This window comes from Drosophila kikkawai, chromosome 3L (genome assembly GCF_030179895.1).
Source record: "Drosophila kikkawai strain 14028-0561.14 chromosome 3L, DkikHiC1v2, whole genome shotgun sequence".
NCBI lineage: Eukaryota > Metazoa > Arthropoda > Insecta > Diptera > Drosophilidae > Drosophila > Drosophila kikkawai.
This window is the reverse complement of record NC_091730.1, coordinates 24830426-24843424: the sequence shown is the minus strand read 5'-3', so window position 1 is coordinate 24843424 and position 12999 is coordinate 24830426. Positions and strand designations below refer to the sequence as shown.

The following is a 12999-nucleotide window of genomic DNA, read 5'->3' as shown; positions in this document are numbered from 1 at the left end:
CTGCTTATTCTCGATCGCCGATCATCTAAACACTGAGGACGTCTGTCTTAAACATTTATTTCCTTTTAACTTGGGACTTTAGTGTCGTAGGCTTTCACCCTGTCTTTTTGTGTGCAAAAGTGTGTACGTGTTCTGGTGTGTATATAATTACAATATTTATATAAAACTTTGCTTAGTATACTAGAATGTGTGGGCGTGTGAAAGCGAAAGGTAATTGTAACTTGCAGTTCGATAGCCTCGGAGGTTGCTACAGTTTAAGGAGCACAATGCGACCGCCGGCTTCTCGACGTTTGTCGGTTCAAGCAGGCTGGAGCTCGGCAAAATCAAACGTAAATTTGTGCTAAAAGTATAATTATAAATTAAGATAGAAAGGCGCTCGCATGTGTAAGTGTAGAAAACGAAAACGAATTGCGCTAATTATCACAGCCGGGTCTAAGACGTTGGTTTCGGTGGGGCTAATAGATTCAGTGTTGGGCACAGCATGACCAAGGACCTTATAATAACAAGATGAGTAACGCCGTACGATATTTTTGCAGTCGAAATTTTCGTTTCGACGCTCGTGCTTTCAACTTTGTGCTATCGCTGTGTATGGGCCTCATGCTTCTTGCCATTATAAGGTCGTTGGTCCAACTCTTTCACTCAATTGTGAGCTTGACAACACTACTGCATGGGCGGGGATGTTCCTTGTAGGTGCGTAAGTGAGGTGAACTGAAAAATTGATGTTGATATTGAAGCAAATATTTTCTTCAGGTGGCCACCGCTGTGGTCTCGACGCCTGTCGCTTCTCCATTACTGGCGGACGACAATTCCCGTTCGTTCTTAACGACTGGCGGCGGCTCGGGTACCAAGTCCAATGATGACTGGCCAGTGGGTGGCGAGGAGTCGGCAACTGCCACGGCGGCTGCGGCGGCCGCCATCTGAAACTGATTGGGCAGGAAGAGGTATGGATTTCGTCCCTCATGGCCAGGGCACCCAATCGCTGTCGTTGTCGCTGTACCCACTTCCCCGCTGGTCACTGTATGACTGACGGGCACAGGCATGGTGGTGGCTGCCTGCGCAGAAGTTGCCGTCAACTTGGAGACTCGCTTTCGCCTAGCCTCGTTCTCACAGGGTGACGGGGCTCCCGGATGCCGGTAGCTGACGTGTTTCCTCAGGGCATCCTTACTGCGGGACACGTGGGAGCAGACATTACACGCGTATCTAAAGGGAGAACAGCCAATTAAGTGATATCTGATTTTAAAGTCTTCATAGAAAATGCTAATTGTATGCTGAATGGATTTGTAGATAATCCTTAAAGATGACTAATTTGTATAACCTGAATCCTAACATACTTTTCGGCGTAGCACTTTTAGCAAGTAGCTGCTTATGTTCCGACTTACCTCACATTCTGATGGGTCTCCAGATGCACGCGTAGGTTGTATTGGTTGCTAAGTTGCTTGTGACAGATGAAGCAAGTGGCGTAGAGTTTGGAGTTGGACGGTGGCTTTATGGCGGCGGGGGGCAGCGGCTTGTCGCGATCGGCGCCAAGCGAAAGCAGGTTGGGTTCCGACTTCGCACTGACTAAGGCCATTCCCCCGGCGGCGGCTACTGCAGCAGCGGCCTCTCTCTGGTATTGCTCAATGTGTAGTTGCAGTTTGGCATGGTCCTCAGGCGAAATGTAGGGCGTGACCGCCGGCACCTGGTGGTGGTGCATCTGGGCCGCCTGCTGGGCTGTCGTGGGCGTAGCAGCGACACTGTACAGCGGCGGTTTGTTGCTATACAGTTGACCTTGGCTCACGGGGCTGGGGTAACTGACCGAGGAGCATTTGGCCACCGGCAGCTGGGGGGAGAAGTGAGCCATTGCCGAGGGAGCGAGAGTAACTGGCGAGGCGGCCATTATGGCGGACACCGGTGGGGACTTGCTACTGCTGTTGGCTGAAGCACTTTTCGGGGCCTTGGCCAGGCTCTTATCCAGCCGCCTGAACTCCTTGGGAGGACTTTCGCCTTTGAGTCGCTTGGCTGCGAAGCAGTCTGCCTCCTGGAGATCCTCCTGCACCCCGCTTTGATAAAGCTGGCACTGCTGCTGGTATTTGGCCAGTAGCTCCGAGGTCTTATTTAGTGCCGTTTGAGAGAAGTTGAGTGGCTGAGGCAAAAGGCTGGGGTAGAACTGGAGCGACTTAAAAAGGTTTTCCAGGGGCGTCGTGCCCATGGCTGCAGACCCCACTGACCCCAGCTTGTTGGCCAACAGAGGGGTGGTCAGAGCAGGACTGGGCATCTGGGACAGGGGTAGGGGCAGGGCAGGTGTGGGCGTGTGAGATGGTGTGGGTGTGGGCGTGGGCGAAGGCGTAGTAGGACGCTCGAACTCTGACGACTTCTCGTTGGACGGATTCATGTAGGAGGCTGATTCACTTCGCGCTGTCTTTGGTAGCTGCAAAAGAGATTCCCAATCAAAGATTAGTATTTTAATACATAGAGGAAATTCGTACTTTACTAGAGCACTCTTAAACTCGCTCTTATAAACGAAATGTAAATGTAATTTATGGACATTTGTTGGTTATTTACAAAAAAACGAACTGACAAAGGACAGTTGTCCGTGTGAAAATCAATTCCGATACATTATTTATGATTGACCTTGCAATTTATCACAGTAACAAAGTGCTACATACTCTATATATGTGTCGGAGGTATTTTTATTTTAGAAACTTTGATATAATATAATATAAAGTCTAATAGGTTTGCATTTATAAAGAGTGTTGGTGAATGAGACGATGTAATCGTAATGTAATGCTCAGTGCCATGGATATATAGAGAAGCTAGCTTCGGGAAGTCAACGTTTGTATAGTTAGCAGTTATCAATTGAATTGATTTGATTGAATTCTAAATCGATCTAGTTTGTTCAAATGAAACACAAACAATCTATCGATCGCTTCTTTGGCAGCTATTTAATGTAATCTAAACCCTTTTTAAATTGTAACACAACAGCTATTTTATATAATATGCGTATTCGTTTAAAAATGTAAAAAGTTTTTCACTTTTCATTCTATTTTCCAATACATTTACCACAAGTACACTAGTCGGCACCATTATTTTGAAAAAACCTTGGTATGACTATTTAGCATAGCTCTGCTCAAAATCTTTAAAAACTGGTGATAAAATAATGCGCTCAATGTATATCAAATTATATGAAGCCTTACCGTTAGCATTCACTTTATGCTAGTAGGAATGCATGCAGACATCTAATTTTTTCGGCAAAGTTATTTTGACAAAATAATATTAATATTAATAAAAAAATAAGAATTAAAATGTATCTAAATTATCGGTAAAAAGGCCGATGTAACTAAATTTATAGGTCACGTCTTTAATAGTAGCAAAGTTCACCGAAGGAATTAAAGTACATGAAATTGCAAATGAGTTCAATGTGTTGTGTCAAACTGTTTAATATAAAATTGCCAAGCTGAAGAAACATAATAACGTGAATATCTTGAAAATAGGCGCAAAACAACGCTTAATGAAAACACAATATTTCTACGGGAATTAAAGAAAATTTTCTCAAGCCTAAATCCGCTGCTAACGATCCAATAAGTGAGCGCAAAATAGCAAAATAGTCCATCGACCCGTAAAAGACTAGGACTTTAAGATACATACATATTTCAAAGGCAGATAAGATTAAAATGTCGGACAAGACGAAAATGTTCTGGAGAAATGTTTATTGGGCTCTTTTATGTGCAACTCGTCAATGAAAAACGATATTGAAAGGCATAAAACAAGGCCATGCAGTAGGCTCTGTCACTCTGTGGATATGCGTTCCATACAGTGGGCTGGGCGTCTTGGTTCCCTTAGCCATTATTTTATCAAAATAAAATTGAAGTTCTGATATCGTTAAATACAGTTAAATTCTACAAATATATTTACTTTATAAAGGTATGCGGTAGGAATTTAAATTTCGGACTTATATTATAATACCTTGCCTTTTAAGTACATTTAGATATTGTCGTAAATATTAAACAGATGAGCATCTTATTTAAGGGAAGTCGAAACGCCATGCTTTAAATTATTGTAATATAATTAAAGTTGTATACCATTTGCAGCAAACAAAATTGCATCGAGTCGTTGTGTTTATAATGAAATAATGACAATAATTCCCTAGCTTTTCTTTATATTTTCGGTTGTGCTTTCTGGCAGTACTTACGTTGTTGTTCTGGACATCGGCCAGTCCCTTGATGCCCAGCGTCTCGGCCAGATTCAGCAGCATGGGTATCTGCTCCTCGTAAACGTTCACCTCGCCAGAGTACATGAAGGTGAGCAGCGCCACAATGGCTGCAAAACTGGCGCCCGGTATGATGATGACGGGGTGGCTACTGGCCTCCAGCGCACGGAAGATCTCCATGAAGAAGCTGCTGCAGGCGCTCAAAACAACGCGGTGTGCTCTCAACTGGCGGCCCTCTGCCGAGATGGTCACATCCGTCAGATGCGACTGGTCCAGCAGCACCGGCAAAGTGCTCAGCAAACTGGTCTGGAAGGGATGAGCCAGGGGAGCAGAAGGGAAGACAGAAATACTTGTAAGTGGGTCATCCGATCATAAAAATACACTTTCCCTGGGAAGGGTGATGCTCTGGTGAAGATGGGATGTGGTTGGATGCAGCTGCTCGCAAACTTAGTGATCTACTCTCAGTGGAAATTCTTTGGATTTTGGCAATTGCACGAATCTTTCCATTTATTTGACTCTCCCCAGGCTCGAACCCCCCTCCCTATGGTTTATTCCGCTATTTTGGACGGCCATCGCCTCCCCTACGCCTCTGTGCACTCTTTGAGCCGCCTTAGTAAACGTCGAAAGCAAAAATTGTCACTATATGAAAATGCGGAAAACTATGTGTGAATCTGTACGTATCTCGGGATATATATAGAAGGGGCGACATTTCGCTCGGTGCGCTCGCTTCAGTGAACGATGTCCAGTCCAGTTTTATGGCTGAGGCCAAGCCCCTAGATGATTCTCTGGCAAAAGATCAGCGCAGTGAACGAAGAGAAGAATTCCGTTTTTTGCTTTGAGCACCACCCCATTGAAGGCAGCATATTGGGGATAAATGTGGGATTTGGTTGGAGTATCTCACCTGGTGATTGTGCCATCGAAGGCAGAACTGCTGCTGGTTCTCGCTGTGCTGCAGCTGCTGCTCGAATTGGTGCTGCTGCAACTGCTCGTGCTGGTGCTGATGGTGCGGTTGTCTGGTATTAGTGCTATTTACATGTTCCATAATTCATCTGGGGTGGATCACATGGATCTGCTGCAACAGAGGGGGAATCTAATTAGTAGACCACAAATATTATTTTCATTCATGTCAGGTGGGATGTCAGGGAGGTAAACAAAATCTGTCCGCGTCGCCTTGTTCTCGCCACTCGGCGTTGTTTTCGTTTTTCATAATTTGTTTGTTTGCCATTTCGTTTGTTTATTTATTGAGCGTTTTGTCGCACACACTTTCCTTGTCGTTTCTTTTCGACTTATTCGTTTTATTTTGCGGTTCTTCAACGGACCAGAGCAGAGTGCCTCGAAGAGCGTTGACGGTTTGTCTATCTGACTGCTGTTTCCTCGCACCACAGCGCGTATACGTATTGTGTCGTAGCATCTCGACTATTACTCATACAGCCAGGCATTTTGATTCTTCTGGTGGCGGAGGGGACCGGGAGGCTGCGCGCTCCTCCAAGGCACATGGGAATATTGCCCAGATTTTTATCGCTGCTCCGGCACTCAATCCTCTGGGCTGCCTACTATCAGAATCAGAGCTGCGTTGACCAAGTTAACAAGCGCCCAGTAGTTAGGCAACGCGTTCGGGCATCTCGGCTGGCACCGGGGCCCGGTTGTGCCCAGTTGACGGATCGAAATTACAATAAAAACACACCAACACACGCACACGCCCAGCGTTATTTGTGTTCTTTGCTGGCAATTAAATTAAATTTATTTAAATAAAATAAGTTTTCCTTGGCTGGCCTGGCCTGGGATTGTAGTTGTTGCTGTTGACGATATTGCTGTGGGTTTCTGGGTGCACTATAAATTTGGCAATTTCCATTGTTCGGATCTTTATAGTGCACGGGCAGGGGACAGTGGCCACAATCATCACACTTTTGTCCGAGGGCTATTTTTAAGATGCCAGACCACGAAGCTGGCTAAAGATTTCTCTGTCTATGCTGCACCGCCGTCCATTGGAGGCCCCCCAAAAACAACCCAACCCAAACCAAAGCAAAGCAACTCGATGCAAATCGCAGCAAAGTGACAAGTCCGAGTCTGTGTCCGTGTTGGTGTCCGCATCGGAGGCATCTCAGCTAGCCCAGCGTGCAATTGTTGCTATTGCCGCTTTAGACGGACGGAATTTTCTTCATTCCATTATGTGTGCACATAGGACTGAGATCGCATCTAAGCATTTCTCTATTGAGAGACGATGGATGGTGTAGGTTGCCTGATGGGGTACAATGGATGCCTGGGGCTGGGATGGGATGGGATGGGATAGATGGATGGCGAATGGAGGATGGGTGGTGCTGAGGTGCTGAGGTGGCGGCTCGGCCTTTTTGGCGCTCGTTCACACAAGAACGTGTCGTGACAGTCAGGCAGCCTTCTTTTCCGTAACTCTTTGGTATTTCGCTCAGTTTTTACTTGATTTTCCGAAATTAGTTTTTCAGCCTTTCAGCTCCGCCGTCCTCCTCCGTCTTGCTCCTCCGCTGGTTGCTGTTGTTGTTTCGGCGTTTTAAATAGCCATCCAAAAAATAAAGATCTATGCTAAACGCTCTCGCCAGGCTGTCTATTTTGATTTGTTGTCCAAGTGCCTGCCTTTGTCATCCGTGACTATTTTTTCCAAAGCACTTCGCAATCGTTTCATTTCGATTTAGATCGTACTCTGCTGATGCTGATGCGTAATATTTACACACATAATCACTCATACGCCTTGTCTTTCCGTCACCCGCTTCCTCAGAAGATCAGCATAATTTGGAGGAAAAGAAATCACTCTTAAGCCTTCGCCCCAGCGTGTGTTGTTGTTTAACTTTTATTTGTTCCATGAAATGTGGCGCACATAAATTTCGTGTCAACGGTGCCTGAGATCTAGGTATTTGGATATCATTATAGAATTCGCACGATCAGCGGTCTATATGTGGCTGTGATTCACGCATAATCCAGTGGCCCAACATCACCACCCCTGGGGGAGTCTAATAATAGAGCTGCGGCCAACCCTTACGACCGAGGACGTTTATCTCCTTCTTATGTTCTTATGTGCCAATGGAATACTCGTGCCGACCATCAAATCATATTTATGTATTTCCAACTTATTTCGCGACACGTTCATTTCAGTCCCACTCTGGCCGTTATTATCCATATTAAAAAGCGTATTGCTTTTCAACTACGATTGACATTACACAACTTTATTGAATTCGTTATTCACTCGGTATCTATTTTATCTTAAAGCATCCTTCACATTCTTTTTTCACATTTGTTTTCCTAATGCCATTTTCCCCTGTCGAAATTTCGAATTTTCCCTTTTGAGATTTTCGCGACGGAACGAGCGCGTACCTTTGTTAACCGTTAGCTGCTCGCATCTGAAATGAAAAAATCCGAAAATGTTTCAATTCTTTCGTTTTAGTTGGAGATTTTCTATTTTTCGAATGTCCATCTCTTGACAATTTTCCTCTATCTCATGCTGCGGTTGTCGTTGCTGTTGTTGCTGCTGTTGGTGTTGCTATTGCTCTGCCGCTGGCCCAAATATTGTTCTTGTTGCTATTGCCGTTGCTGGTGTTACTGCTGCGGTGTGCTGCCATTTGTTTAGCGGATTCGAATTCGGCTCTCAGCTTCTCGCTTCCATGTTCTTTAATTAATGAGCAGGCAACAACCGCTGAAGAGAAGAGAAATCTTGGCGGTTTTGCACTCGCGATCTCGCCTCTTACCCAAATTAATTGGCTGCTCCGCAGCTAGTTAATCAGAACATTTGCCAGCGGCAAATCATCATCAGGGCATCATCGGGAACTGCGTCCGTCCACGCCGCCTCTAGACACAATTGACACGACCAAGGAGCAATGAGACCTGCGCTGCTTCGTGTGCATTATTAATTTGCAATAAAATGTGGAAGAGGCGACAGCAGCCGCTGCCGGTCGACAGTGTTGGCCGAAAATAAATTCGTACCTGCTCGTTGGATTTGAATTATGCCTGACAAATACAAATGGAATCGCCAGATGGAGACGGAACCAGCTGCAAGAGCACACCCTGCCCCTTCATAATCCGCATTTCAATTCATTAAAATGCCACAAATATTTATTTATTATTGTCATCTGTGCGCGCCTCGATTCGGGTTAGCTTCGCCCTAGTTTGGAAGCCACCCATATCCCAGATTAGCCCAAACCCTATATCCCAGTCCTAAATCTAGATCTATGAGCTGAAGCACCGGGCCTCGGTGCTCGGTCTGCACTGCTCCAATGCAAAGTCCCATCCGTAGTTGTAAGGACACCGCACTATGGTCAGGTAACCGCTGATGCACCGATAGTAGTATTCGCAGCGCTGGGGATGCGGATGAACAGCATCGCCCACCGACTCGCAATGCGGACGACTAACGGTCGGAGAGGATGGCGCGGCAGCCGGAGAATCCGTAAAAGGGCCAATAGTGGTATCCCCGGAAGGGGCAGGTGAAACCGCACTAGGTGTCGGGTCCTTCTCCTCTACCTCTTGTTCTGTCACGATCGCCTCTGGTCCTCTTAGGCACACCCCAGCATCGTCGAAGGCACACTCCTGGGTTCTGTCGTCAAAATATGTCTGCTCCGGACAACTGTCCCTGAACGAGTCCTCTCCGTTGCAATAGATGTAAGAGGCACAATCATCGATGGCCATGACGAAGGTGTTGGACTCCACATTTTCGCACTGCGGAAAGTCGACGCCTTGGATGAAAGTGAAGCCTCCGGCGAGTAGTAGCAGATATATAACGAGGCTCGACTCAAATGGCATGGTAAAACGCTATATTTTCTGTTTTTTGGTGCGAATGAAGTCAGCAGAGCTCTTTTATGTCAATTTTCAAGGTTGAGTAAGTTTTCTTATCAACGCTCTTGTATTTTATATCGGTCTGAAAAATATTTTTGCCAAATTATTTATCTTTTGTCAGAAAATGGGTCATGGCTGTGCATTGCCTTTGTTATGATAAAGGAACACAAATGTATTTAAAGAGAGAATCAAATCTTCCCTAAGAGGTGGAAGTGCCACTCAACCACTCCTATTACAGCTTGACTGCTAGAACTGGTAGATACCTGGTACCCAATACGTTTGGCCTTAAAAAAAAAACCTTTGGCAAAATAAATGAATAAATAAATAAAAAGACAGGCGGTTATGACTAAATTCTAGACCGCATAAGTAAGAATGGATTTTTGGCAAGGCTTTACAAGAAAAGATCTCGTTGTTGCACTGCGTTTTTTCTACCCTTGAAGGATATTATAATTTCAGTCAGAAGTTTGCAACGCAGTGAAGGAGACGTTTCCGACCCTATAAAGTATATATATTCTTGATCAGCATCAAAAGCCCACTCGATCTAGACATGTCCGTCTGTCTGTTTCTACTTAAATTGTTCCCTCAGTTTTAAAGCTATCTGAATGAAACTTTGCATATAGTCTTCTGAATACTCTCATTGCTATATATGCCGGATCGGACGACTATAGCTGCCATACCAATGATCGACAAATGTTTAGAAAAAAAAATTATTACTTGGCTGTTTTTCAACATATTTTCATAATTTTTGAGATATGTCCATTTTGTATTATTTCAGAATTTTGATTTTAATTTTATGGAAATCGATAGGGAAATTAATAGAAAAAATTATTACTTCGTTGTTAATCAACTCTGAGATATGAGCTTTTTTTATTATTTCAGAATTTCGATTTTATTTATATATCATTTTAATTTTTTTTTTTTAATTTTATCAAACCCAAATTACATGCTATGTATATACAACTTTTATAGATTTCCTTTAATTAATTCTATTAAATTGACCAGAATGGATCGATTCTTAAAGATCCAATTGCAAACTGCAAGGGTATACAAACTTCGGCGTTCCGAATTTAACTTTCTTGTTTTTTCAGTTTTTACTAAAAACGTTGGACATGAATTTGAAATGCAAACGTGATTTTCAGTGGTCCGTCCAGCTCAATCCTTTGAAGATCCTTTTTTAAAAAGATTACTCCGATATACTTTTAAAGTTAAAGTTATAACAAGAAAGGAAGCTAACTTCGGCACGCCGAAGTTTGTATACCCTTGCAGATTGGTTTTGATATTTATATTATAAATAATAATGCCGAAAACAGACACTAAACAGAGTTTTATAACATTTTACCTATACTTATTATGTTTGAAGTTTGACAGTTACAGTTTTACATTCCCAGCCTTACATTTGCTCTACATCTACGGATCGCTTCTATGGCAGCTATATGATATAGTTGTCCGATTTTCATAATATTGTTTTCAAAATTCTGAAATAATACCAAAAGCTCATGTACCAAAGTAGATTAAAATACGTTGAAAAACAACGAAGTTCTAATTTTTTTCTATTAATTTCCTGATCGTTCCTATGGCAGCTATAAGATATAGTGGTCCGATTTTCATAAAAATTGTACCAAAATGCTGTAATAATATAAAATGGCTATATCTCAAACATGATGCAAAAATATTGAAAAACACCCGGACAGACGGACGGACAGACGGACATGGCTAGATCGACTCGGCTGTTGATGCTGATCAAGAATATATATACTTTATAGGGTCGGAAACGTCTCCTTCACTGCGTTGCAAACTTCTGACTGAAATTATAATACCCTGCAAGGGTATAAAAATAACGTAGAAACAAAAGTCAAAATATACAAAACAAATAATTTTGGATATATTCGAGGCACGACTAATCTTTGACGTTTATTAAGAAATTTTTGAAAGTTTTTGATGTGATAAACTCGAAAGCGCAATAATACATTCAATTCTTTTTTTTTAATTTATTGGTAAATAAATTCCTATCGCTTTCCCTTAAAAATATTAATATTAAACAAAAAATTTGTCATTGGTTTCTAAGATATCGTCTGTCGTCTTTCGTCAAATTGGCCTAAAACCAAATAAATTACTAATATTTGCCATAACATTGTATTTTATAAGACATGTGAGTTGAAAGCGCAATCGTCAATGTTATTATTCCCTTTATTATTCCTTTTTAAAAAGTGTTTTCGTTTATTATTTTGTACAAGCCATTCAAAATCTTTCATACTGTAGTTCAATGTAACCATTGTTTATGTACATATATTTATTTGGGAATATTTACACGGTTTATATATCAAGTACAAAAGTGCCTTGATCACGAAAAGGCAGGAATTCAACAAACTAATTCCGAATATATGGCACGGGTCCTAGTATTTATTGATGTTGAACAATCGCACTCCATGGAACTGCGGCAATTTAGGAAGCGTAACCACCACCAGTGATATGAAGTTGGCTATAAAGTGTTCTGTGTTGTTCCGAGTGTACAAGCACGTGAGTAGAAAACTGAAAAAAATCAAAAGAGTTACAATTATTCCTCGACACTAAAGAATAGCTTCCGGGCTTCGGATCCGCAGTTTGGAATAAACTTTAAAAACAATAGATATTTTACACTTACAGAATAATGGGAACGGCTGTGAGGAACTTGCGGGTGGTTGTCATTTGCACGCCGTCGTCAATCTGTTCCCAGTGCGTCCACCGTCGGCTAGGATCGTTCTCCGTGCTCAGCCAAGGAGCCCCTTTGATGACGTGTAGGAAGTACAGATGAGTCGCATTGTGGAGCAGGTTGGTGGCCGTCCATGCCCATGGAATGCTGACAAATGGCACTGATAAGAAGAGCAGGTGCACCAACAGCAGGCCTAGCAGGTAGGCCAGCCAGAACCCGCGGGCACTCAGCCAGGAGCTGTTCGGGTTCGGCTCGCCGTGGCCTCCGGCAATGGACGTCATTTTATTTAACTTAACAACAATAGCATAAACAATAGAGGTGGAGAGCCGTCGATGGAAGCATCGGAGACTATCGATGATTTAGCGACAGCACTAAATCACAACCGTTATTGATCTTTAAGCCTAGTACTCTGACGAGAAAAACCCGCTGTCTAAATTAGACAGCGGAATCGCTGTTTATTTCGCTACCGAGCTAGTGTGACCAAAAAAATTAAGGAAAATCCTGTTTAAGGATTTTCTTTGGTCACACTGGACAGCTGTTTGTAAACAAATATTCAAAAAAATATTAAAAATATTAATAAATATTGCATTAAAATGTCCTTTGTGGGTTAAGCCTAGTACTCTGACGAGAAAAAACCGCTGTATAAATTTAGACAGCGGCCAAACTCCATATAAAAAAAACGGTATCGAAAAAAAAAAGAAGAAGAACTTTTAGACACGTCGTTTTTTTCGGTACTCTGACGACGAAAATGAAGCCTGCGAAAATTGAATGGCGTTGCCAGATCAAGATAGTAAACAGCTGATATCGCGCTGTCTAAATAATTCATTTGATTTATTTAGACACCCCTAATGGAGGGAAAGTTGAAGGAAAAAGGTGGCATTGATAGGGGCTGTCAAGGGGAAGCCCATAATATGGAATTTAACCCACAAAGGACATTTTAATGCCATATTTATTAATATTTTTAATATTTTTTTTGAATATTTGTTTACAAACAGCTGTCCAGTGTGACCAAGGAAAATCCTTAAACGCCATAAAAAGTACATTTTCATGGAATTTCCTTAATTTTTTTGGTCACACTAGCTCGGTAGCGAAATAAACAGCGATTCCGCTGTCTAATTTAGACAGCGGGTTTTTCTCGTCAGAGTACTAGGCTTTAAATTCCATATTATGGGCTTCCCCTTGACAGCCCCTATCAATTCCACCTTTTTCCTTCAAATTTCCCTCCATTAGGGGTGTCTAAATAAATCAAATGAATTATTTAGACAGCGCGATATCAGCTGTTTACTATCTTGATCTGGCAACGCCATTCAATTTTCGCAGGCTTCATTTT

General features: G+C 42.7%; 3 protein-coding genes across 5 annotated transcripts; all 3 read right to left on the bottom strand.

Annotated features, from left to right (window-relative positions):
- Positions 1-41: 41 nt before the first annotated feature.
- LOC108084779 (protein abrupt) lies at positions 42-7564 on the bottom strand. Of its 3 annotated transcripts, none has more exons than XM_017181100.3 (5): positions 7529-7564; positions 5088-5255; positions 4169-4492; positions 1380-2407; positions 42-1200 (listed from the first exon to the last, which is right to left on the bottom strand). In XM_017181100.3, exons 2-5 carry the CDS (start codon positions 5226-5228, stop codon positions 747-749), a joined length of 1947 nt encoding a protein of 648 aa, XP_017036589.1. In that variant the 5' UTR covers positions 5229-5255; positions 7529-7564; the 3' UTR covers positions 42-746. The 3 variants fall into 3 exon arrangements, with proteins under 3 accessions (XP_017036589.1, XP_070141291.1, XP_070141290.1); XM_070285190.1 differs by having other exon boundaries at positions 5088-5258; positions 7529-7543; XM_070285189.1 differs by lacking the exon at positions 7529-7564 and having other exon boundaries at positions 5088-5458.
- Positions 7565-8377: 813 nt separating this feature from the next.
- LOC108084751 (chitin-binding domain protein cbd-1) lies at positions 8378-8947 on the bottom strand. The gene has a single exon (XM_017181063.1). The coding sequence runs from the start codon at positions 8945-8947 to the stop codon at positions 8378-8380; it is 570 nt and encodes a 189-aa protein (XP_017036552.1).
- Positions 8948-11149: 2202 nt separating this feature from the next.
- Positions 11150-12048, bottom strand: ORMDL (Orosomucoid 1-like). The gene is made up of 2 exons (XM_017181097.3): positions 11622-12048; positions 11150-11509 (listed from the first exon to the last, which is right to left on the bottom strand). The coding sequence occupies exons 1-2, from the start codon at positions 11948-11950 to the stop codon at positions 11374-11376; spliced, it is 465 nt and encodes a 154-aa protein (XP_017036586.1). The 5' UTR covers positions 11951-12048; the 3' UTR covers positions 11150-11373.
- Between the last annotated feature and the right edge of the window lie 951 nt (positions 12049-12999).